The 24,457-nt window shown below is 37.3% G+C and overlaps 1 protein-coding gene across 1 annotated transcript in view; it reads left to right on the top strand.

Moving 5' to 3' along the window:
* The window catches only part of HCRTR2 (hypocretin receptor 2), a 36,515-nt gene that overhangs the window by 10,646 nt on the left and 1,412 nt on the right, over positions 1–24,457 (top strand). The window contains exons 2-7 of the mRNA XM_057414094.1: positions 5,505–5,683; positions 7,195–7,438; positions 14,639–14,754; positions 19,890–20,110; positions 21,746–21,867; positions 22,949–23,149. Of these exons, the coding sequence (XP_057270077.1) occupies positions 5,505–5,683; positions 7,195–7,438; positions 14,639–14,754; positions 19,890–20,110; positions 21,746–21,867; positions 22,949–23,149 (1,083 nt within the window). The remainder of the gene's footprint in view (positions 1–5,504; positions 5,684–7,194; positions 7,439–14,638; positions 14,755–19,889; positions 20,111–21,745; positions 21,868–22,948; positions 23,150–24,457) is intronic.

Here is a 24,457-nt window from a genome sequence, read left to right on the forward strand (position 1 = left end):
AGGTGGAAATGATCGGGCTAGGAGGTTGAGAATAAAGAATCATGAAATCATAGAGTGGTTTGGCTTGGAAGGAACATTCAAGATCATCTGGTTCCCATCCTTCCTTTCCCACCTCACTATTGGCAGAGACACCTTCCAGTAGAACAGGCAGCCTAAAGCTGCATCCAGCCTGGCCTTGAACACTTTCAGGGATGGGGCATATTGTGTAACTCAAATCTGTTTAACTTTTTTTTTATCACTGTTTGATTACAAAATACTGTGAAAGGAGTAAAGCTCTTTGGAAGCTTTCTGCCCCATGCATTTGGCGATGTTAATGACCAGTGCTTATAATCACAGCATCAGTTCCAAATGACTGCTGGATGGCCATATTGTGATATTTTAGTCAAACAATTGTGATACTGAATTAGCAAAGCAAAATTTAATCATTGAAGCTTAGTGTGAAAAACGATCATTCTTTGTTTACTTCCATCTGGGTTTTATTTTTCACCCAAAATGAGATAAGAGGTAGTGTTTTTCATTTATAGAAGGAAATGGCAGGTATTGCTTGTTATGGAAATTAGGTTTCTATTTTGGCCAAGAAGTCACACTGGAAGATGACCCATTGAGTAAGAAGTTGTCAAGACTTCCAGAGTGCTAGGGAAATGATTTAGGGTTGACATGTAGAAAACAAATTGACAGCTGAACCTGCAGTCCACCAGCAGAAGGACTGCAGCACAATGTTTAATATGCTCAAGACAGCATAAATCTTCCATGAGGCAAGCATCTGCATTTTATACCAGCTGGAGTCTTTGTATTGTTTTCACATTCAGTTTAAGATACAATGAATAATTGAATAAATGGCATTACCGCCTCTAATTAAAATGCCTCAAGACACTAAACCAACAGGGATTAAATGTATACATGAAAAATACCAGTCACACCGTATCTTTGTAATAGAGTGTTGTTTTTTCATCAGGGATATAATGAGGTATATGAAGCTTTCTTGATGGACTCCTAATAGCCTCTCTCTCAAGTTTTAACTTTGGTTTGAATTTTTTATGCTTAGTCCTTGCTGGGACTTGCCTGCGAGGCTTTCTGGGTGTGGGAGAGATTGAATGTTTGGAGGATGGGTTCTGAAACACTCTTCATTATCACAGAACTGCTCTCGTTTGGGGAAAGCCTCCACAAATTTTTCCCAACACCGTCAGCCTGGTAACTCAAGCTAGTTTCCGAGCTTTTACTGACACCGTGTGGCAGAGGTAAGAACAGCAGGCATTTTACCTAAAGCTCTTTCTGGGGGAAGGAAATGAAAGTATCTCCGGTGAGATGAAGGATTATGAGAGCCGTATTAGTTAATGACCATTAGAAAAATAGCTGCCCGTTGTGAAAGCTGGCCTGCGTGTTTTCATTTTCAGTTATTAACTGTAACTTTGAGTGGGTTTATAAAATAAAAGCAGAAATACAGAGAATAATAATATACACTGGCCAGGCAATTAGGTTCTTTTAGAGCTCCAGCAGCTGGGAAGATCATGCACAGTAGGAGCACGTTTCTGAGTTACATTTCTCTCCTATTACGCCCCCCCCCCCCCCCCCTTTTAATTTCTGGTCCTCTTTTCTTCAGTGCCTGTGATAATAACTTTTTTCCCACTTTCATCCTCACTCTCATTTATAGCTGGAAACATCAAAGGTTGCATTAAAGATTTCTGTGTAATGTTCAATTGAGGTTTTATTCAGAGCTATTTTTACTGTTTCATAGATTTTCAGCAGAGGTCTGAAGAACTCAGTTTGGGCCCCTACATTGTGCCATAACTAAGCAGGCATCTTGTTAACTCTGTGGTGTCTCCGAAGTGTTTTAGGAAGGCTAGTTCTGGGCTCATCTCCTATTTTATGGTTTTGGAGTACTTTTTGGTAAACTACACTATGAGTTGAGCATCTTTACTACCTTTCCCATTCTTGCTTCTCTTCTCCAAACTGAATGGAAAGCTACAGCTCTGCTATTTCGCTCTGGGTAGGCAGATGGCATTTCCCACTCCACAGAGCTTTCTTTCTGTAGCATGTTTCTTTAGGGTTTATATGGGAGCTGAGTGCCTCCACTTCTATATAAAACTACCTGAGATGAAAATGCATATTTAAGGGAGTGAGCGTGGACAGTATAAAAAGTTCTTTTGTTCTGATACTAGTTATAATATATTCAGTGGCATAGCCATACCATTTTGCACACCTATAATAGGTTTTAAACACAGGCTAGAACATGTTTCTCGATGATCTGCTAAACCACTTATATATCACTGAAGCTATTGTCCAAAACTCCTGAATAACATTCTAGTGCAGTAGGCTCCGAAGGACACCAAGTCTGAAAGGAATATAGTGAACTGACTTCCTGTCATTCATACCATACTGTCCTATTCAAATAACTTATAGCAGGTCCTCAGAGCTCAATTTAGCCTTTTACTGAAAAAAACATTACCAATGCTGCGTTTGCAGGTTGAAAACAATAACTGCAACCAGCAGAGGGCAACGAGGGCGGGGGGGAGAAACGGACTTGTTTTTAAAACACTTTTTCTCAGAGGTTTCTTTACACAAACTCATTGTATACATGAGGTTTCATTTGCTCATACTGGTGGAAAGCTGTGAACACAACATGCAAAATGCTATGAATTGATTTCCGATGCAGTTTGCTGCTGATGAGATTGACCTCACATACACTAACTTAATGGATTTGTTTTACCAGAAATAATGTTTATGTTCAGGTGATTTCCCCAGACAGGTCAGCACAGGAATAAGAATTAGCCTTGTAAAAGAGGATATATACCTGCTTGTACCTTGCATTTTAGACACTCACACCCTCGGTTGAAAACAATGCCTAAATTGTTTTCAATCAGGTAGAATGCAGGACTCTTGAAATCGTAGCACCAGAGCAAAGTATCTGAACTCTGAATTTTTAAAACAACATTTTATTTAACTTTTGCCTATTGAGAAAAGAAATAAAAAATACAGGAAAACATTGCCACTTAATACCAAGTTTTACCTAAGTACGAGACAGGACCATAATGTCCACTCAACATAATGGAGTTATGAGTAAAAGTCAAAATCTTTACACTTTTAGTGTTAAGTGATAAAATTATCGAAAATGAAATGGTGTTTGCATTCCCCCCCCCCCCCCCAGCATTGCATTTCCAACTCTGAACAACATTTCAGAGGGGCAGCAATGTGTTATCTTCCCTCTTAGGTGCTGCCTTCTGCATTATCAGACCGCAAGTTTTGACTATAGTAAACTGATACACCAAGTAACAGTGATAAAGCTCTGGATAGTTATGTTGCAATTATCATGCAAACCTATAGAAATAATTACTTCAGTAGGTAACTTAAATCAACCAAATAGGAAGAAAATACAATTAATATGGATGTTTCCTTCAAGCTTTTGATTTATAAGCCTTGCCTGTCAGATATCTGAGGCCGCAGCTAATAGAACATGAAATTCTGTGTTCAGGAAAAAAAAAAAATGGAAGAAATGGATAATGTGGGAGATTTTCTCCAAAAACAGTGTAAGAAGAGTGAAGACCTTTGCAGAGGGAATTTTGCTTGCATTTACAACAGCATGATAGGTATGTAGCAAAGACTAAATTTATGCAAGCTATAGAATCTGGTGTCATGTCTGCAGCACATTAAAAGATAGAAAGAACATCTGTGGTAGTACAACAGGAGTTTTAGATGAAACTTGGAAACCTATATCCTAAAAATGTAGTTGATAAAATCACCTTCTCTTACAGAACTGAAGGCCAACTAACCTCTTCCTTTTTCCTGGTCCTAAATAATCCCTAGATGTGTAAATATAGCCCCTCCTCTGGAAATAAAAGATAAGAGTTCTGAAATTACACAGTCTGAAAAGAAAACTGAGGAATGTTGTAACAACAATCTTTACATGTATGAAGCACTGCTGCAGGGAAAAACCCTTTATCATTCCTGCCTGTGTGCAGGGAAATAAGATGATATAAAATAGCAGCAATGAAAAGTAGATTAGACATTAGAAGAGTGTTTGGTTATTTAAGTTTTTTTTTTTAATAGGAACGATGGTTAAACACTGCAGTACATTTAAGAAAGGCATGGTATCTTTAAATGTAACAGATTTTAAAATGTAAACTTGCCAACTGGCTTAGTGGTAGTCTTGCTGTAGTTGTGTTGGTCTAAAGACTTAAGATTTGTGGAATGAAATAATATATTTTATTAGACCAACTCATGCAGCTGGAAGATAGACACAAGCACACCATCCTTCTTAGGATCTAAAGAAGTGTCTGATCTCAAGAGGCTTAAAATCTGTGTATTTTCTTCCAGCTACTTTAGCTAGTTTAATAAGAAAATAGTTTAACTCTAGCTGATTCCATTTTAGGTTTGGACAATCTCTTCAGGACCTTTCTAACTTCATTCTTTGGCGCTCTGTGATCTGCTTAATATATCTAAATTAGGCATAGTGCTGTATCCCAACAGATTAAGGAGACTTTGAATCTTCATCCAGATTTGCATGATGGATGAATTATTGTTTACAGGAGAAGAACCTGTGATGTACAGTAAGTTGTACTGCTTTCTTGCCGGAATTATTGTGGTGTTTCTGGAAAATTTTCTGCATCAGTTTTTAAAGAGCTTTTGGTGACTGAATCTAAAACATTCAAAAGCTATTGATTTCTACAGTCTCTCAGAGTTTTACTTTCAAAGTTAATAAAAAACATATTTTTAGGCTAGTTTCTCAGACTCATTTGGCATTTTATATGTGTTAGCTTATAAATTTAATGCAACCATGTTAAAGGAATGACTTGCCTCATTTCTGAAAGCCTTTCAGATCGAAAAAGATGAAAAAGATATAAAACATGCTTTAAAGGTACATCTTGTAAAGTGTCTGCTACATGCTGCTTTTGATCATAGAAATCATCACCAAATATACACCACACTTAAAATGGTAGTGCTTAATTCTGCAAAAATTACCTTTATTTACTTACCTTACATCACAGTTACCCAGACAACTGTTACAGATCTCCGCAGATGCAATAGATGTATTATGGTCAGCAAAATATATTATAAAATTGTTGTTTCTTGGCACAGTTTACAAGACTCTGTGTGACAGCAATTCAAATGAAGTGTCGCACTGTCTTAAGAATAAGATAAACTTTTAAAAATGTAGATGCATATTGCCATAGACTAGAGCCAATGGATCAGTATGGACATGAAGAAAGTTGTGCAAGTAGTTTGTGAAGATAAAATAGCAGGAAAATAAGCTGCTTTATATATGAGATTATTTCCCATGCTGTGGTGTGTGGAAAATTATTCATTGTGTACTAAGATTCTCTCCACATGTACCCTGTTATTTCCACTCTAAAAGAAAACACATGGTTCTTACACTGAACTACATAATAAAATATTCTGTGTTAAACAAAGGACACAAATGTTTCCTCAATTCTGCAAAGTTAAGTGTTCTCCTGTTGAAGTATTCCCTAAGTCATTTCCATCTCATTAACTTGTCTTTCCAAATTCAGTTTGCATTGCAGTGTGGAAGAATCATCACATGCGAACAGTTACCAACTATTTCATAGTGAACCTGTCTCTGGCTGACATTCTGGTCACAATTACTTGTCTTCCAGCAACTTTAGTAGTGGACATCACAGAAACATGGTTCTTTGGGCAGTCCCTCTGCAAAGTGATTCCCTACTTACAGGTATTACTTTACTGTGTTTGCGTACACATTACCCATGTTACGAGGAAGATAAAGAACAATAGCATTTTCCTAATAGTGATAAACTGATGGAAGACTGTGCCTGCTACTGAAGGAGATATCTCAGGGTACATGCTGAGGATTAAAGGACTGGTCCACTTGTGAATATGTCTATGTTTTCTGAATATTTTTCTGTATTTTCCATCTGATTGTTAGGCTTGGGCAATACTCATTCTCAAACAATTGTCTGATGTGCTTCTGTTTCTTTTTTCTTTTTTTTTTTTTTTTTTTGGTGTGTGATCTTTTTTAAGAATCCAGAGGGCATATATACCAATAAAAATGTCTTTAAATAGAATTACAGTCATATTTACTCTCTGTGTGAACCTAAAGAAATATGCAAATGTCCAGGACAGAGAATCTGAAGGGATTCTGGGCTTTCACATGTGTTTAGAGACTTACTTTGCATTCTTTAGAAACAGTCAAATTATTCAGGTTCACTGGGAGCTGATGAGATTGTCTGCCTTAAGCAGTAATTGCCACCACTTGTTTACCAGTGGATTTGATTAGTTATGAGATCATTTGCATCAAAATGATTGATAAATACATTTTCCAAGAATAGCTGGTTAGATGAGCTGACTGGGCATACTAGAATGACAAGTGCTTGGCCTTTCAGTCATTATAAAATCAAAAGAATTAAGCAGAACTCTGAATGTATATAGGTGATCTGCTCTGTGCCTCCAGCATAATTTATATGTTCAGCAGATAACTGGAGGCTGAAGAGCCACATTGTCAAGAGCAAGAGTTCTCCAGCAGGTATATCCTCTGCTCAATGCAGTTAAAATAACAAAAGTTTTTTCAAAGCCTACATGGAGGAAAATCTTCCTCCCCTAATGGAAGAAAATCGAAAGAGTAAGTGAAATGATCACCTAGTGTATGGAGTGAAAGAGTGATAGGTTATTTCCTATACTGAATTGAAGGTAAAATTATTTAGTCTGTGTTAAGCTAGTTGTTCATGAGACTGAGTTTCCATTGTTCCCGTGAAAACTGAAAAGACAAAATGGTGGTACTGGTTTCCAAATATAACACAGAAAACGTACAAACAAAATTGTGCTACAAAGGAAGAAAAAAGATCTAATTAGTTATCTAATGTTTTAAAAGTAGTTTTTTAGATGAAGTTTGCAAATTCTAATTTACATAAATTTGCTCTATCAGAATCTGACCCTGCTACATGTACTCAGTTTGGGTAGCACCCTAATCTGTTCATTGTCCTGTTGATTCTAGTGGGATTCTGGCAGATGATGTTACCCGTTGTAATTCTGTAAGAAGTGATTTTAAAAGGGGATAATTTTTCTTTTTCTGGGGATAATTTATATTTAATAATTGCAGATAAAGAGTTAACTATGTTGAAAATACAAATAATTTTTAAAACTCCGGGAAAAAAAATTACAATAAATATTTTTTAAAGCTCTGAAAATAATTACATTCACATTTACATAATATTTCCTTTTCTTTAGACAGTTTCAGTCTCTGTGTCTGTACTAACGCTCAGCTGCATTGCTTTGGATCGATGGTATGCAATTTGTCACCCTTTGATGTTTAAAAGCACAGCCAAGCGAGCAAGGAACAGCATTATAATTATCTGGATTGTGTCCTGCATCATAATGATTCCTCAGGCTATTGTTATGGAGTGCAGCAGCGTGTTCCCAGGATTAGCCAATAAAACCACCTTGTTCACAGTGTGTGATGAGCACTGGGGAGGTGAGTGTGTCATTGACCGTAAAGACTGAAACTGTACTGCTGTTAAGTAATACAAATATCAGGTTATATTAATATGCAGTCAAGTTGTATAAATATATCACAAAAATGTTCTTAATTATATAAGCTTTCCTAGAACTACCATTTTTCAAATACTGTGAAATCCTGTTTTCTTTTGTATTGCTAAAGACTTCAAGTACATTTGAAACCAAGTTTAAATGAATGAGGCTGGCTTGTGCCTTGATCGTGTTGTTTCCCAGAGGCTTATATAATTCTGTGATCAATGGACATTGCAGGTTTACAAAGACTTCAGCATTTAGCCTTAAGAAATAGGTACATGAGAACAGAAATTTCTGTTTCCTTGGTATATTGCATTTGCTAATTGCTGATATTTGACTTGCCTTTATAGATCTCTCCTGGGACTTCAATACAAATTTCATGTCCTTACAAAATTTACAGAGACGTCATCAATATGGGGTAGCAAGTTAGTCTACTATTTGAAATTTACCATAGACAAGATAATTTAAATAACTTTGTACATGTAATCCGTTACAAATTATTCTATCCAAGAAGTGTAATTCTGCCTTTTAATTAACTTTTAATCTAACTTGTTCTGTATTTAAATTCAGCTGTAAGAAGCCATAAGGGTTGCCAGGGAGTAACTACTTTTTTGTCTCTGTTCCCACTAAGCAGTATTAGCCACCACCCCAGAGTTGGTTAAGAGCAACTCTGGTGGGCCCTGGCATAACTCCAATGCTAATAGAGCATAAGAGTTACATGCTATGACTCTGACACTGGATATAATGACCATCAGTAATACCATTATTCACACACAGGAAAATAAAGCTAAGTTTGCCAAAATATGTAACTAAAAATGCCTGTTTAATAAGCGCAAATCAGACTGAAAACAATCAAATTCTCTCCAAGAGATGTCTCTGTAGAAGAAGATTCCAATCATGTGAACAATTAAAATAAAATGCAACTGGGCCACCTGTATTTAATTATTGTGATAAATTACCTTAAGCAGCTTGAACTGCTGAGGGCTCTTCCATGGGCCCTTTCGGAAGTTTCTAACCTGACTGGCCTCTGCTGGGCCACCAGGGGATTAATAAGACATTGGCTATCACATTCCGTGTTCTTTATCTCCATCATCCCAGTTAGTCCTTTGGGACAAGGCAAGGGGGCAGAGATGGCCATTAGCTAGCTGGCAGTTATTGCAAAGATGTGCAGATGTGCTGTGAGTCTGTAGGTTAGAGCAAGCCTCTGTTGTGCTTATGAGTATTGTACTTGCTATTTCATAGGAGAGGACACATCTGCTCTTTACTTCTAGTGTTCTTTCTTCATCTGTGAACAATTTTATATCACTGTCTGCTGCTGGATGCTGCAGTATTGATGTGACTATTTTCTTTCTCAGCATTCAGTCCAAGTACAATTTGTGTCCACTCATTTTGACTGCAGAACTAATTATCCATGTCTTCATCTTCAGGGCTAGATCTGCAACAAAGACTGTTTTAATCAACCTAGGAAATGAAAGTTACATAGTTAATTAATTAGGGAGTCAAGAGCATTTGATCAGGGAATGCGATCAAAAAATTTCCAGATCCACATTGGCCACTCTCTGATTCCCAACAGGAAAGTGTTGCTTTGGAACTACAGACTCCATGGTAGCCTTGGAACTATTTAAAAGAGTGCCTCTCATTCAGTGCTGCGCTGAAGTAGTTGCAGCTCCCAGATATGCCAGAGCTGAAGCACCCATTATACAAAAGAAAAAACCTCCCACAGGCTCTAGTCCTGTGGAGTGTATTTGTCCAGTGAAATCTATTGATCTTCAGGTTATACTTTGAGCCGTCACTTGGGTGTTTGGAGAGGTAGAAAGGAGTATAACAAAGGCAAGTTGTTGTGCATAGCATTAAGTTCTTTTTGTGTATGGCTCCAGAAATGTAGGGCAAACACTCCAAACTGATTTTGTTGGTTTTCTTTTAAATTTATATTGAGCATGAACCGAAAACAATTTTTTATTAAAAATACATTAAAGTTTTTTGAAATGGGGAGGTTTTCATTCCATTAAAGATAAGAATCCTGTTTTTATCCTGCTGCCTTTTTAATGAATTATTCTTCTAATGATAATGCACCATCTTTGCTAGCTATTGTGCTGGTGCATTTCAGCTATCTGTACAAAATAATCCTCTTCACATTCAAATAATAGATTCTCATAGTAACTTGAGAGAAGAACCTTTTTATGCATTAAAAGGTTTCTCAAATCATGGAATTACCTAATAAATGTATAGTCAACAATATATTATCAATGAGGATAAAATATAATAGATATATACCTTAACATCCCTTTCAGACTATAGAGAATGAAGTGTCAGTAGCTACAAAAGGTTTCCATTCAACTGAAAATATCTAAGGACACTGAGTTGGACCAAAGTATAGAAGATTCAGTTTTTCTACTAAAAACCAGGGTTTGAAAAGCCCCCAAAAGAAGGACAAATGAACATGGATAACAGGGCATCTGGTGAGTGTTGAGGCCAGAAGAAGGAATAAAAAGCTAATATTTTCAAAGAAAATAATTACATCTTTTGTTGGATTTTGTTTTGCCTTTTTTTGACTATGGGAATATGGAGCAGCAAATAAGGATAACTAGGAGGGGGTTAAAGGAGAAAGATATTGATATTCCTATGAATAAGCTATATTTGCAAAGAGAAAGTGGAAATGTAGATACTGCACACACTCACGAGATTCTGAACAAATCCTACAGAAAAGTCAGTTTGGAGGAAAGAGATTATATTTGGGTGTTCACTGCTTTGTTTAGAACTGCACATAATTTATGTTGTCTAAAATTAGGGTACATCTGATGAAATTTTGAGGAGTATCGTTTGCACTGTATGTCCCAAGGATATTAAACTGTGAACTGTCAAGGTTGGGACTGCATAAAGGGGGAGCTTAGTGACACTTTCCAAAGTGTTTTGGATGTCTATTCTAACTCTGGGAATGCAGGATCACCGAAACATGAGGTGCTATGGAGGACTAACAGGAAGTTATGTCCAGAGGTGCCAAAGCAGGAGACCGTACCTTACCCAGACTTAGATCCAGCTGCTGAAATCGACACAAGTCTGCTGAGGGTCTGGAAGAAGGTCTGATCAGCACTGTGACACTTGGGATCCTTAACAGAGAACAAATAGTGGCCACCCTGACTAATAAGGTTTCAAGTATGCTGTTGGAGAGCTGCCAGTGACTGCAAATGGAGCAATAGTTCAGCCTAAAACAGGGCTGAATTTCTTTTTAATTGCTTCTGGCATTCCTAAATATAAAATTCATTGCCAATTTTAGGCTGAGTGTTTTTCATTTTGAGTACTGTCTAATAACAATATTTTATTTGGGAATGCAGAAGGGTCCAACATGTGACCTATGCAGGCTCACTTAAGGAGCCAGTGTTGGCCACAGTTCTATAATAGTCTGTAATTGCTATGTGCTGAATTTGATGATAAAGTGCCAAAATAAAAGAAACATATATTAAAATGAGTTCTCCATGTGTCAAAGTCAGCTAAATACATTCTTTTAGAGCTGTTCGCAAAAGGAGTGTTAGCCAAACTGCATTAGCCAACCCCTTTGCAAATGATAGAATATGGAGATAATCCTTTCCCAAAACTACATGGTTGAATGGAAACAAAGGGAAGACTTTGTGTTCCATTTCCTCTTAGACTGCTCATAAAATAGTACAAAACCCATATTGTCTTAATTCTGGAAAACGAATAGCTGGAAATTGCATTATTACATGAGTTTTTTACATCCTTGTTATTGAAGTGTTCAGAGCTTAAGGAAAATCTTGTGGGACATTTAATGCAGAAAGAAGTCAGAACATTGCTAATACTAAACTTATGCTTGGTGTTGTCACTAATTGAGAGCTCAAGGATAATAGATCAGATTTAAAAATGTAATTTTAGTATTAGCTAACTGTAAATCCTCTGATATAGGAACATAGTTTGGAAAAGGCTGTGTCATGTGATCAAATTTTCTCTACTATGGGCATCCACTTCCTAGCATCCCTATTTATTAAGCTTTTTTCTAAAAGTATACCCTTTCAACTGCATTGCATCTTCATGTCAGAAACTCCAAAACATTGTAGGTATCTTCGTAAGACTGGGGAACCTGTGAACTCTCTACCAATGCTCAACAAACTTGATAGTTTGTTTTCCCTGTTCTTAGGGAAGATGTCAAGAGTACCAATTTCATTATGCACCTATGGCTTAAGGGAACAGTTAATTTGCTAGACATATCAAAACCTTTTGAGTCTGGAATGTTTTCAGTTTGTATACATATGTTTATGTATACACATATACATGTATGTATTTACACAAATATAGTAAAATTCTGGCAAAAATCCAGGAGCTGTAGTTTCAGTCTTCCACCTCCTTGCTTCATAGAACAGTCTGAGACTGGAACACAGTGCCAAGAAGGAAGCTTTAGAAAAGTTTAAAAGTTGGTTAATAACCCCTGCAGCAGACAGAAGAAGGCTTGGTTTAGCACCCTTTATCAAGTGGAGTGATCACGCAGCATGACTGCCTCTGAGTGGAAATGCTGATCTCACCCCAGTCCAATCCATGTGACCATCTGTTTGCTTTTTGTCCCCTTTTTTCCAGCAAAATAACATCCGGTGCTGTGAGAATCATTAATTTCTTCTTAAAGAGATGATTACTCCAGCTAAGAACAATCTCTCCCTTTCCTGAAGCCCATTAAGTGACCACAGAAGGCAAAGACACTTTCCTCCTCTTCTTGGCAGTAAGAGGCTCAGCAGTCCCAGTCAGGCAGCTGATATATTACCAGGACCATAGACTGATTGATGTTCTCATTCAAGGAGCCTGGAACTCACTCACTTGATAAATGAATGGTATCCCAAACCAGTCCTTCCTCCTTCTCACTGCTGTGATTGTCAAACAGCTTTAAAGCTTTTCTTTGGCTTAAGAAGCTAAACAGGGTCATGCTTCTTAGGGAAAGGTTTTACAAAGGGCTTTGCCCTGGGTGGAGGAGAGATAGGTTTCCTTTGATGTTTAGCAGCTGGCACTTTCCAGGTGGCTAAACTTCAAAGGCAAGTGTTAGGATCTTCCTTCAACCTGGTTCATCAGTTCTTTGTAGATAGCTAGGCTCATTTAATGTTTCACTTTACTTGGAATGCTAAATTGGAAGCCATAGACTCCAGATGGCCTTTTAAATATGTACCATCCTTCTACCTGAAAGGGGCCTGGCTGCCTGCAGAGCATTGATGAGGCAGGTGGCACCCCCTTCTGAGCAGAAAGAATGTACTTGCAGCTCTGACCTCCTGTGATCCCAGTAAGTTATGATACTCCAGTTTCTCCTTAATCTCTCCTCCTGTGAAGCTTGCAGGTTGGTATTTCCCTGTCTGACAGGACTGCTGTGAGGCTGCATTTTCTGGAATGCAAAAACAAGTTTGAGATCATCAGTCAGTATACATAGCCAGGTTATCACCTGTTATAAAAAAGCTGCCCCAGATGGTCTGCCTCCCCTAGGGACAGTGACAAGAGGTAGTAGCTGCATCTACTAGTTAAGAGTTGGTAATCCGATTTGCTAAAGGATTTTTGAGCAAGAAAAGAGTCAAATGCTGCTCATCTGAATTTTTTAAACCCTGATCCAACAAAGTTGTTAAATGACAATTACAATGTCTCTTTTATCTTTGCTAGCAAAGAATACAGGCTGGATTTTGCTGTAGCAAATAATAGCAAGTTTCTATTTCCCTGATACTGAAGTTGTTCTGATTGGTAAACCAGCTGCTACTTTCAGGCCCAACACTGAGAGTGGTATTACTGAAGTCTGGGTTTGAGGGTGAGCCTGGAGTTAACATGATGTTAACAGGGAGATGTTAACAGGGATTTTAACAGGGAGATGTACTTCTCCCTGCTGTGAGAGTTACGGGCTAAGTCTTTGTATCTCCTTGTCTAACAAAACTCTCAGGGATTCTCCTGGCTTTTGAGGACCCCTTGTTTGATAGGGTCCACAATCACAGTCCCTTTAACAGACAGAAAGTAAGTTTGGCTCACCAACGTTTTGATCTCATGTAACTCTCCAACTCTCTTTTTTTTCCTCTTTTTTTTTTTTTTTAATGAAACCTACATACGATACAGAGCTGCAATTGCAGATCTTCCTGAAACATTCAGAAATTCTAGAAGTTAACATAAACATTCCTTCTTTAGTCAAAATGCAAGGCGTAGGTTTTTTATGCAGTCTAACTGCTCAGGAAGTGCAGTTTGTCTTCTGCTACATATTGTCAGTCTCCATAATGTTCATTCCTTTTCTGAAGCCGTCCATAAATGTGAAATTATAATTGATATCAACATTTGATAATAACAAATTACATTTGATGATACAAAAGTGAAAACAAGTTTTCCAGCCACCCACTTCACATTTTGCTATAATCTAATGGCAAAGCTTATGATGCGACATCTGTAAGATGTTTGTCTCTAAGAAAATAACATTCATAACTTGTCTTTTCAAAAGAGGTACACAGGAAACTAGAACACAATGGTAGCAAACTCGTTACTGTTGCAGCTGAGTCAAAAATAATTGCAGAAGTTTCCTCAGTTTACAGCACTTGACTGAATTCTATTTTTTCTTAAATGTAATCTTAATAATAAATCACTGAGTCTTAATCATGTTTATTCTGCCACAGAAAAGTGATTTCAGAAATGTCTGTTGTCTCCTCCCGTTAGCATCCTGTGTTCTGTAGTCTACATTCTCTGTTTGTAGGTGAAAGACTGCAATTTACTCAGGGATATGTAATAGCCTTTGCAGAATTGAAACTAAGGAGTTATACAAACTGTTAAATATGTCAAAGATGAGATAGGTTGGATAATTAACTAGCTATTGTTAGATACTGAAATTTTCTATCTTTCACTGATTTAATAAAAAGCAAAACTTCTGAAGACTTAATACCCAAAGTAATAATGTGATATGAAAGAAATAATGTGATGTAAGAGACGCTTGAAATAAAAGCATGTTTATAAAAGAGAATGTATATAGAAGTGATTAAAAAAATCAATCCTACCCATAATATGATTGGATATATCCTCCATTATAACTTATTATGTTTGAAGAACTCATGCAATCTGTATGAAAAGCTTGGCTTAAAGTGATTTTGAAATGCGTGTGTATTTGAATGCAGTTTTCCTATTTGAATTCTCTTTCCAGCTGAGGTTTACCCCAAAATGTATCACACATGCTTTTTTCTGGTGACTTACATGGCACCACTGTGTCTTATGGTGTTGGCCTATTTGCAAATATTTCGAAAGCTGTGGTGTCGCCAGGTAAGTCATTTAACACTAGCTTTATTTGTTTGCTGCTGTGACTATGCTCAGATTCCTATGCACAACCTTCTCATCTATATGCTCCGCATTGTCACTCAGGACTTGGACTTTTACAGCACTGAGACCAGGTTCAGTGACACTCCTGGCTTGCAGTCACCTTGGATAGACACTGAGATGCATTAACAAATGAAGGCAATCAGGCTGAATGTAGACTCCTTCTTGCCCATGTCCATGAAGGGCTTAGAAGGAGAGAAAGAGAGAAAAAGGCAACAGAGAGATTTATTATAGGAAGAAGAAAGATCTCTCCCATTGTATCTGAAATACTTACCAAAATAGCTTAGGTGAGCTTATTTATACTGCTACAATCTCCTGTAGCAAAAAACACTAAGCAAAACTTAGGTTTGAGCCTTCTCATTTTCTTAGTAGTCTGTACAAAATCTCAGGCTCAAACAGGTCCAACTTGAACAAAAGTTAGGCTAGAAAGTCCAACTATCACAAAAACTGTGAGACTGGACTTACCTGATACGAAGCTGGATGATATCAGTAGCAGTTGATGTGAATTATTGACAAATAATTGGCATGATTTCTAATGTGAACATCTGTTTTACAAGTTTCAGATTAAAATTTCAGGAAAGAAAATGGGAATACTAAACAAACAAAAAAAAACCTAAGCTAGCAAACACACAAAGAACATTTGGATTGAAGTGGAAAAAGTGATGTGAATGTTTTCAGAAAGGTTTTTCCCCCTCCAGCAATTTGAAGTGCTGCTTGTTAGAGAACATTTTTTGGGGGTGTGAATTAGGAAGAAGTTCTTCAATGTGAAGGTGGTGAGGCACTGGTACAGGTTGCCCAGCAAAGTTGTGGATGCCCAGTCCCTGGCAGTGTTCAAGGCCAGGTTGGATGGGGCTTTGAGCAACCTGGTCTAGTGGGAGGTGGCCTTGCCCATGGCAAGGGGGTTGGAACTTAATGATCTTTAAGGTCCCTTCAAACCCAAACCACTCTATGTTTCTATGACTCTTCACCAAAAGAAAGGCTTTGCTCAGTCTGAAAATTAAATTCAGTCTAACAAGGCTCTAAGATGATCTGCATTACTAAGTAGTTATCTGTCCTGTAGCACCCAATTCTCCATATTCCTTCTTAACCTTCTCTTTTGTACTTTCTCTACAATCTACAAATTCTCTCAAACTGTCCATGAAATTAATGCAAAGCACTTGTAACCTGCACATTTTAACCTGCACGTAGCTTAAAAATGCTGGTTCAGATTCAGAGCAGAAGCTGAATGACTGGAAACCAGCCTGTTTTGTTGGCTTGGTTCTCCCCCCACCCCTAGTAGCTGGCCTATTTTTTCTTCACAGTATTTCTTCTCCCTGTACATCTCACATGCTCACAAAGTTCAGATGATCATTTTTTTTTTCAGTGACAAAAAGACAAATACTGCTACAGGCTTAGAGCTATCAATGATACAAAATTACAGATATCTCTTTTCCTAGCATAAATGATAGCACTATGTGTAAGAGGCTGCACTAAGTGAAATTAAAACCACTGCACATCTATTATCAACTGTGACTTGTCTGCAGACAGGCATTTTCCTAAGTGCAACAGGTGTGCCATAATCAGTCATGTAGATCAAATGAATGCAGTGCTATAAATGTATTATTTGATAATAGTTCCATTTAAGAAATCATGCTGTTTTCCAGAACTTCAATTAAATATAGTAATCCTATTGCAAGGTACAATAAGCATCCCAGACATATGTGATATAAAAAACACAGCAAACAGTAGATGGTTTCTATACCTTACTTTTGTTCTAGAGGTTGTTTTTGAAAATTGTGTTGTGCATGCAAATTTTCACATGACTGAAGGTAAGATAGATTCACAAGCTATCCTTACTGTATTTTGTGCAATAACTCTTGAAATTACTGATTGTGTCTTCCAAATCTTTGTGTCTTTGCAATCTTTGAATTAATGATTCATCTTTGTGAAGACAAGATCATGCCACAAATACCAAGCAATCTGAGCAGTTTATTTTAATTATTAGCAAGGAAGTAGTGACTTAGCAGGCTATGATCTCTTGTGGATTTTAAGGAGATTAAAAGTAACTTCTGAACAAATAAATAGAATTGAAAGGACTTATGATGAAAGTGTCAGTACATAATTTCTATTTTTGAGTCCATACTGTATGCCTCAACTTACTGATGTCCAAAAGCATTGACAGTACAGCCCATTCATATTAATAACTAGGAACCCTACCTATTTTCATTTTGGCAGCTGAAATATACCCTTCCAATCTTTGCAAGTTATTACATTTGGAGAAATTTCCTCTGGTTATAAACCCCTTGATAAGAATTTGAGGGGATAGAGGAAAGATGCATAAGAAAATAACTGCAATTTCTAGTACATGTTTGGATACACCTAGTAGGCTTTTAGTGAATTATTGGAAATACACAAATTCTCCTCAATTATCTCTGTAAGTGATTCATTACTGAAAAGCAAATATATGCATTATGTTGACGTATGTATGCTTATACATACGTAATGATAGAAATAGAACTATAGAATCATTTACATTGCAAAAGATCCTTAAGATCATCAAGTCCAACTCTCAACCTAGCACTGCCAGGCCCACTACTAAACCATGTCCCTAGGTACCATATCTACATGTCTTTTAAATATCTCCAGGAAATGTGACTCAACCACTTCCCTGGGCAGCCTCTTCCAATGCTTGACAACCCTTTCCATGAAGAAATGTTTTCCTAATATCAAATCTAAACCTCCCCTGGTGCAACTTGATGCCATTTCCTCTCATCCTATGTACGTAATACATGTATGTGTTTTTACATAAATGCATATTTGTAAATATTTCTGTATACATGCACACACACTTCTGAGGTGTTGTGCTTCTTAGATGGTACTGGTTCAACTATGCATCTCTGGGTATATAGCTCTTTCTGTTCTTTTTACTGATAAAATTCTTGCTGTATTATTGCCTATAGGCATTAACAGTAACAAAGCCCAGATGTATGTCAGGGAAAGACTGAGGAAAACAGGGCTCTTAAGAAAGGCTCTCAATACAAACCCCTCAAGATTTAGAAATCTAATATATAGTACAGTAAGACTATATATTGTATACAGTTCCACTTTTCATCACCTCCTGCTCCTTTGAAGGTCACTTTCGACCCAAATATAGACTCTATGGTTCTGTGATTAAAGACTACTTAAATATGAGAAAAGTCCCTTCTGTCTGCACACACAGGTGCAAACCATGTGCACAGTCACTTTTAACATTTCTGTAGAAATAGCCGTTCACAATTTTGAGCCAAGATAATGTTTTTCTTCATTTAACTTGCATCTAGCTACCAGGAAAGCTGGTCACTTATTTTTTCAAGTAAATCTTTGGCATAGCGAGGAGGGAGAGATCTGGCTGAATTTCTCTGCTTCCATCTCCAGTTCTTGCTACGATACGGTAACTCAGTACGACTGAAGGAAAAGCTTCTGCTTCAAAATTAGAAGGACAGAAAATCAAGTACCTCTGATAAGCCAAAATCAGAATCTTAGAGCACATTGTCTCAGTAGTTCCCGGTAAAGACATACTGCAGCTCCACCTCACAGCTAAGTGGGGTAAATCCCTTGCAACAAGACAGGCATGTTCAGGTACGAAACTAATACTTCTTATTTCAGCTGAATGAGAGGGAGCTGCAGTAGAAGTAAGTGCAAGGGGGTTTTGTTTGTTTTATATCCATAGACACATTCTTAAAAAGTACATGTTATAATATATCCCTTCTTCTGCTTCCTTGGTTTCCTGTTCATTACAACACAACTTTGCCAAAACATCCTAATAGTTGTAAATTCGGTTTGACAGTGCACATAAATGCTAAGTCAAGGGCTTTTCTGTGCAAGGAAGCTATTAATAAAAAACAACAACAAACCAACCCAAACAAGAAACATCCTTCCCCCCCCCCCCCCAAAAAAAAAAAAAAAAAAAAAAAAAAAACAACCCAACAAACAAAACCAAAACAAACCCAAATCATAATAGGTATTCTAGAATAATTCTGAAAGTTCGTGCTTTTATTTTAGGACAAGTATTCCCGTTTTAGCTTATATTTTTTCTGATATTCCATTTTCCTTCTGGTCAGTTTATGTGGATAAGCCCTGATTTTTAAAATGTTACAGTAGGCAATTTTAATTTTGCGGATACTTTTAAACATGCATTATTTACACTCATGAGACTATTGGCTCCACAGACAATTGTACTACACTTGAATAAAACTATGTTTCTACCCAAAAGCTTTTCACAATGTGTAACATTAAAAGCATTATGTCATTGTAATAGAGTTCTCTGAGTAAGTCCTTGCCATCTGTACTCTTTCACGTTTGGCTGCAAGCAGGAGATAATTTTGAAGAACTGAGGCAAAGTTGCTTTGTTTGGCTTGGTTTCTGTGAGGGCACAGAAAATAAAAAATTAGTTTTAATTTTTTTTTAATAGCATGGTGCTACATCTAGCCATTGAAGGGTGTCTCTGGCTAACCTAATTCTTCCTATGTCTTGGCACTCTTCCATGATTCCTCTGTATTCATCGCTGTATATACATTCAGGTTTGAAGTGCTGTGCATGGAGATCCATTCTTCAGCTGTGATTTCTTTAGCTGCTTCATTGTCATTTAAATTGCATATTTGGAAGTTTTGTGGCACTTAAGAATATGTAGGCTTTAAATCCTTGTTTTGGACTGCTGAAAAGCTGTTTAGTATCTTAAGTTAGCAGCATATTAATCGGCTAAACTACTCTGCCATACAACAAAATATTTAATATGGAACTTTACAGCACCATACTTGCAGCAATACAGCTGGTGCAATAATCTGAAGGCACAGACAATGCAAGATATTTGCAAACGCAAGTAAAGAAAATTTTAGTATCTATATATTTGGTATTGCTGTATTTGGTTTAAAACATATTTTTATGCAGTCCTTCAGGTGTGTCTGAAATTGGGCTTGTTTCTTGCAACTAAATCAATTAATTTAATAAAAAAACCCTGCTTCTGCCTGCAAGCTTAAATTTTATATGTCAACATGTCTATGTTTCTTGTTATAGCTATCCACAGTGCTACTTTTTCACACCGTGCCTTTTTTTTTCTTTCTTAGATCCCAGGAACCTCTTCTGTTGTTCAGAAAAAGTGGAAGCCTCTACAGTCCTCAGCACAGCCCCGAGGGCTGGGACAATCAACAAAGTCAAAGATTAGTGCTGTGGCAGCTGAAATAAAACAGATTCGTGCAAGAAGGAAAACAGCGCGTATGCTAATGGTTGTCCTCCTGGTTTTTGCACTTTGCTATCTACCAATTAGCATCCTCAATGTCTTGAAAAGGTAAAGTTTATCCCAAAATGTAAACACTTGGTAAATCTTTCTGTCTAAAAACAATCCTCTGTTAAGAGATTCTTGTTATTCTGGCAGATACTTCTAAAAGATAAATTTACTTATTTCATGCTAAAGAAATAATTGCATGATAAGCATACAGTTGGAAGGAAAAAAGAAAATCTGACCTATCCATATTACTTGTCTTAACCCTCATTAGCAAGCTCTTCCTTATGAAAATTATCTATCCTATCTCCTCATTAAAACCTGTCATTTACATGGGATTACAGCTTGTTTTCTGTAAATGCACCCATGGAAGTGTATTTACCTAAAGCAACAGCTGAAGGTTAGCAGGAGAGTGTAGTGTGATTTGCTCTGAGGACTATGAAATGCTGGGTTCGAACACCCATCATGTACAATTTTGAAACCTTAGGCTAACCCTTCAGTTTGCTTGGAATTTATTTTTTTACCCTTTTCTCTCCTGTTTATTTGAGACAAAATTACATACACTCTTGGTTTTTTGTATGGGCCCTGACAGGCCAAGGTTTTGTTATATCTCATGAGCCTTCTGGAATACCAATAATGACATATAGCAGAAGATTTTTAGGGAGTGTAGTGACAGACAAGGGGTAACAGGTTAAAACTTAAACAGGGGAAGTTTAGATTGGATATAAGGAGGAAATTCTTTCCTGTTAGGGTGGTGAGGCACTGGAATGGGTTGCCCAGGGAAGTTGTGAATGCTCCATCCCTGGCAGTGTTCAAGGCCAGGCTGGGCGAAGCCTTGGGTGAGATGGTTTAGTGTGAGATGTCCCTGCCCATGGCAGGTGTGTTGGAACTAGATGGTCTTAAGGCCCTTTCCAACCCTAACCATTTTATGATTCTAAGATTTGAATATCCTAAAAAATAACTAGCCTGTTATTGGTGCTTGAGGAGCATTTTAATTTTTAAGGAATAGTTTCAAATTGGATGTGAAGGCTTAAATACATCCCACTCAATCCTGGTACTTCCTGAGTTGCAATTTGAGTACTTTTTGTTCTCAAGTCCCTTGGTAGGCAATGTGGAGGAAAAAAAGTATTTCCAGAAGGCAGTTCAGGCCACCTGCAATCTGAACCATAGAGGGATACACAGGCTGCCTTGACTACAATAGCTGAGTAGGTCCATAGTTAGATTTTCACTTACATGGCAAAAGTTAGGTGTAAGGAATCTAGGCAAAACAGATTTCTTTTGGCAGAAGCTGCAGCTGTGGCCTCAGTTCTGGGGCCAGTTTAGTGCCTTTTGAATTCCAGAGCTCTTGTTTATTGGAGAGTGGGCCTGGAGCTGAGAACCTCAATGACATGAATAGGTCAAAAGCAACTTTCACTGTCTTTTCTTGACTTATCTGAACCAGCTGACTTTGGTTACTTAGGAGACAAGTCATGCATCTGCACCACTGCGAAGTGAAGTACTGATGGTTTCTGTTGTTGTGCTAAACCACCAAGACAGGGGGCTGAGGGATGGGGATTTTATTCTGTCAAGAAATCAAGCACTGTTGAGTCAGCTTTTCTGTGATACTGCAAATGAATCATCAGAGAATTAAGCTAGAACATGCCAAATTTTATATGATTTCTAATTTTGCCATCTTTCAGGTTTGCTCTTCTTTTTCTGTAGGGTTTTGGGGATGTTTAATCATGCTGATGACAGAGAAACTGTATACGCCTGGTTCACATTCTCCCACTGGCTTGTGTATGCAAACAGTGCAGCCAATCCTATTATTTATAACTTTCTCAGTGGTAAGTTACAGTTACTTAGAATTCAAGTTTAATGTATAGTTAGAATGTAATGAGCCATAGCAAATAAGATTAATGACTGTGTAACGTCAGCCCAGCTCCTCCTGTGGGAGCTAGATCTTCTTCTTGGAGCAAGTTGCCTGAAGTATCCCATTACCTATCTACCTATAACTAAACTAAACTGTGCGAGGGCCTCAGTCCAAGTGCTTGAATTTGATTGTCTATGCATTAATTTGGTAGAGAAGTCCCTGGCATTACTTTGGTCTGAAACAACTACCATTCTCCTAAACACTCACTGGGTACAGTCTGGGAGGTAGCACAGGCCAGGGACTGTCTCCAGTTGGCATTTTATATGCAGGTATTGGGGTTTGGAGTCTGTGAGTCTTTAATAGTACTTACATGACCAGACTGTGCTGACTAGGTTCAAGGTCAAAGAACTAGGTAAGGTGCTGTTTACTTAGCAGTATAGATTTATCTTAGCTTGTATTTGTCTTATTTGGCTATGGACAGCAGAATCAGAACTTAAATTGGTGGTATTACAGCTAAATAAAGGGAGGCAAAAGTCTATTGATGCTCACTGTGTATTTGCCCATATAGTTTTTGTGGTGTGTAGTGTGAGGATGATCTGAACAACATATTCTGAGCCCCTAAAGCAGACTAATAGGCTGTTGAACACTTTGAATCTCCTCCTAAAAGGTATTCAAGATAAAATACAAATTAGCTATGACCTCTCATTTCATGTCAGGTCATTTAAATCTATGATTGCTCAATTACCTGTTTTTCTTAGATATGTTATTAATCAACAGACTGTCCATGACATGACTTCATAAATCATTTGTCCATTCTGCCTAGCTAAGAATAATTTAGGCTTCATACCACATCTCATGTATCTTCTTAAAAAGGTTATATGTTTTTTATCTTTCTCCAAGATGATGAAATTGTGATTTCCTAGTTCAGCATTAGAAGACCATCTGGGTATTTTGGGTTAATTTTTCTTTAGATAGCTGCTTTTTTCTAATCTATAAAGTCTGATGAAACAGTCTTTATGGTACATTTTTTCATGAGTCTTTTTTGTGGTTGACAGGGAAATTTAGAGAAGAATTTAAAGCAGCATTTTCTTGTTGCATCTTTGGCATTCGCAGTCATCATGATGAACGGCTCACCAGAGGTCATGCCAGTACAGAGAGTCGGAAATCCTTGACCACCCAGATCAGCAATTTTGACAATGTTTCAAAACTTTCAGAACATGTTGTATTGACCAACATAAACACACTTCCAGTAAATGGTACTGCACCTATTACCTACTGATAGTATACTTGTCCCTGTTTCTTTTGATGCTGTGGAAGTAAAATTTCATTGTGCAGACAACACTATTTGAATCTGAGCACAGTGCAATGAGACAAGGGTGTTTACAACTAAGAACTGACTGTAAGAAAAGTAACTTACAAGAAATATTTTATAGAATATGCTAAAACTTCAGTTAATATATTGCTGAAACAAAATTTCATCTCATTTATTTCAAAACTTGAGTTGCAACTGGGGAGGGTGTAAGGTAATAATATTTTATATAAATACTTTCCTTTAGATTCCTACTTCCTTTAGACTCCTAAGTAAATAAAGAACAGGCACCTGAAAGTATGAAAATCATTATCCCTGGAGTTGCAATGTGTTTATAAACAACCATATTCTACTCAGAGATAGTTCTCTGAAGTTGTGGTATATTTTATAACAAATACCTGAATGTCCTTGACTATTTCAAATCATATGCATACCATGCGTTCTGGTTTGAGTTGAGCTGATTAAATAGGAAATTCACATTCATTTATTTTCTCACATTTTCTATTCTTTTCCATCCTGGGGGGGAGGGGAGGGGGAGAGAACTATTGGGTGCGTTCAGGAACAGCTGGGGAGATACTCTTGATTTTTCTCCCATACAGGTTGATAAATAAATGAACACAGTCTGAAATGAAAAGCAGAAATTGTTCAAGCTTTCCCAAATCTGGGTAAACATTGAAATGATTGTGCAATTCCCTAGCTTTGTGAATAGATGGAAAATTGCATATAAGTTATTTGATTTGTTTCATTACATTATATGTTGTATACCAGTAGAAATTTGCAAGGGACTTCAAGTACAGGTTTCATTCCTCCTCTTCTAGGGATGTGAATGTTTGTTATCTAGAAGTTATTTCAGATACTATAGGCTTGGACTATATAAACTATATATTGATAACAGAGAAAGGTGAGCTAACCTGCTCCTAAATGCATATCTAAAAATAATTAAATAAATTACCTCTGAAGAAGTGTTCTTTGCACTTACTATAAAAGGAATGTTTGTTTTTTTTACCTGAATTCAGCTTGCTCTTCTCCAGTAGTGTTTCCATTCCTATATGTATGGCACAGGCAAGGTTACAGGCACGAAACACAGATGATAGTGTGGCTGTAGATTATGTTTTACTCTATTATCTGTCATCATTTTTTATCCACTGCTTGTCCTATGTTCATGGTGGAGGGGTTGGACTAGGTGATCTCTAAAAGTTGTTTCCAATCCAAACTATTCTGTGATTTTATGATTGACTTGCATACAGGAAGCTGT

Source organism: Pezoporus wallicus, unplaced genomic scaffold, assembly GCF_028554395.1.
Source record: "Pezoporus wallicus isolate ANWC-B61680 ecotype Strahan unplaced genomic scaffold, APGP_CSIRO_Pwel_v1 contig_6428, whole genome shotgun sequence".
Lineage (NCBI taxonomy): Eukaryota > Metazoa > Chordata > Aves > Psittaciformes > Psittacidae > Pezoporus > Pezoporus wallicus.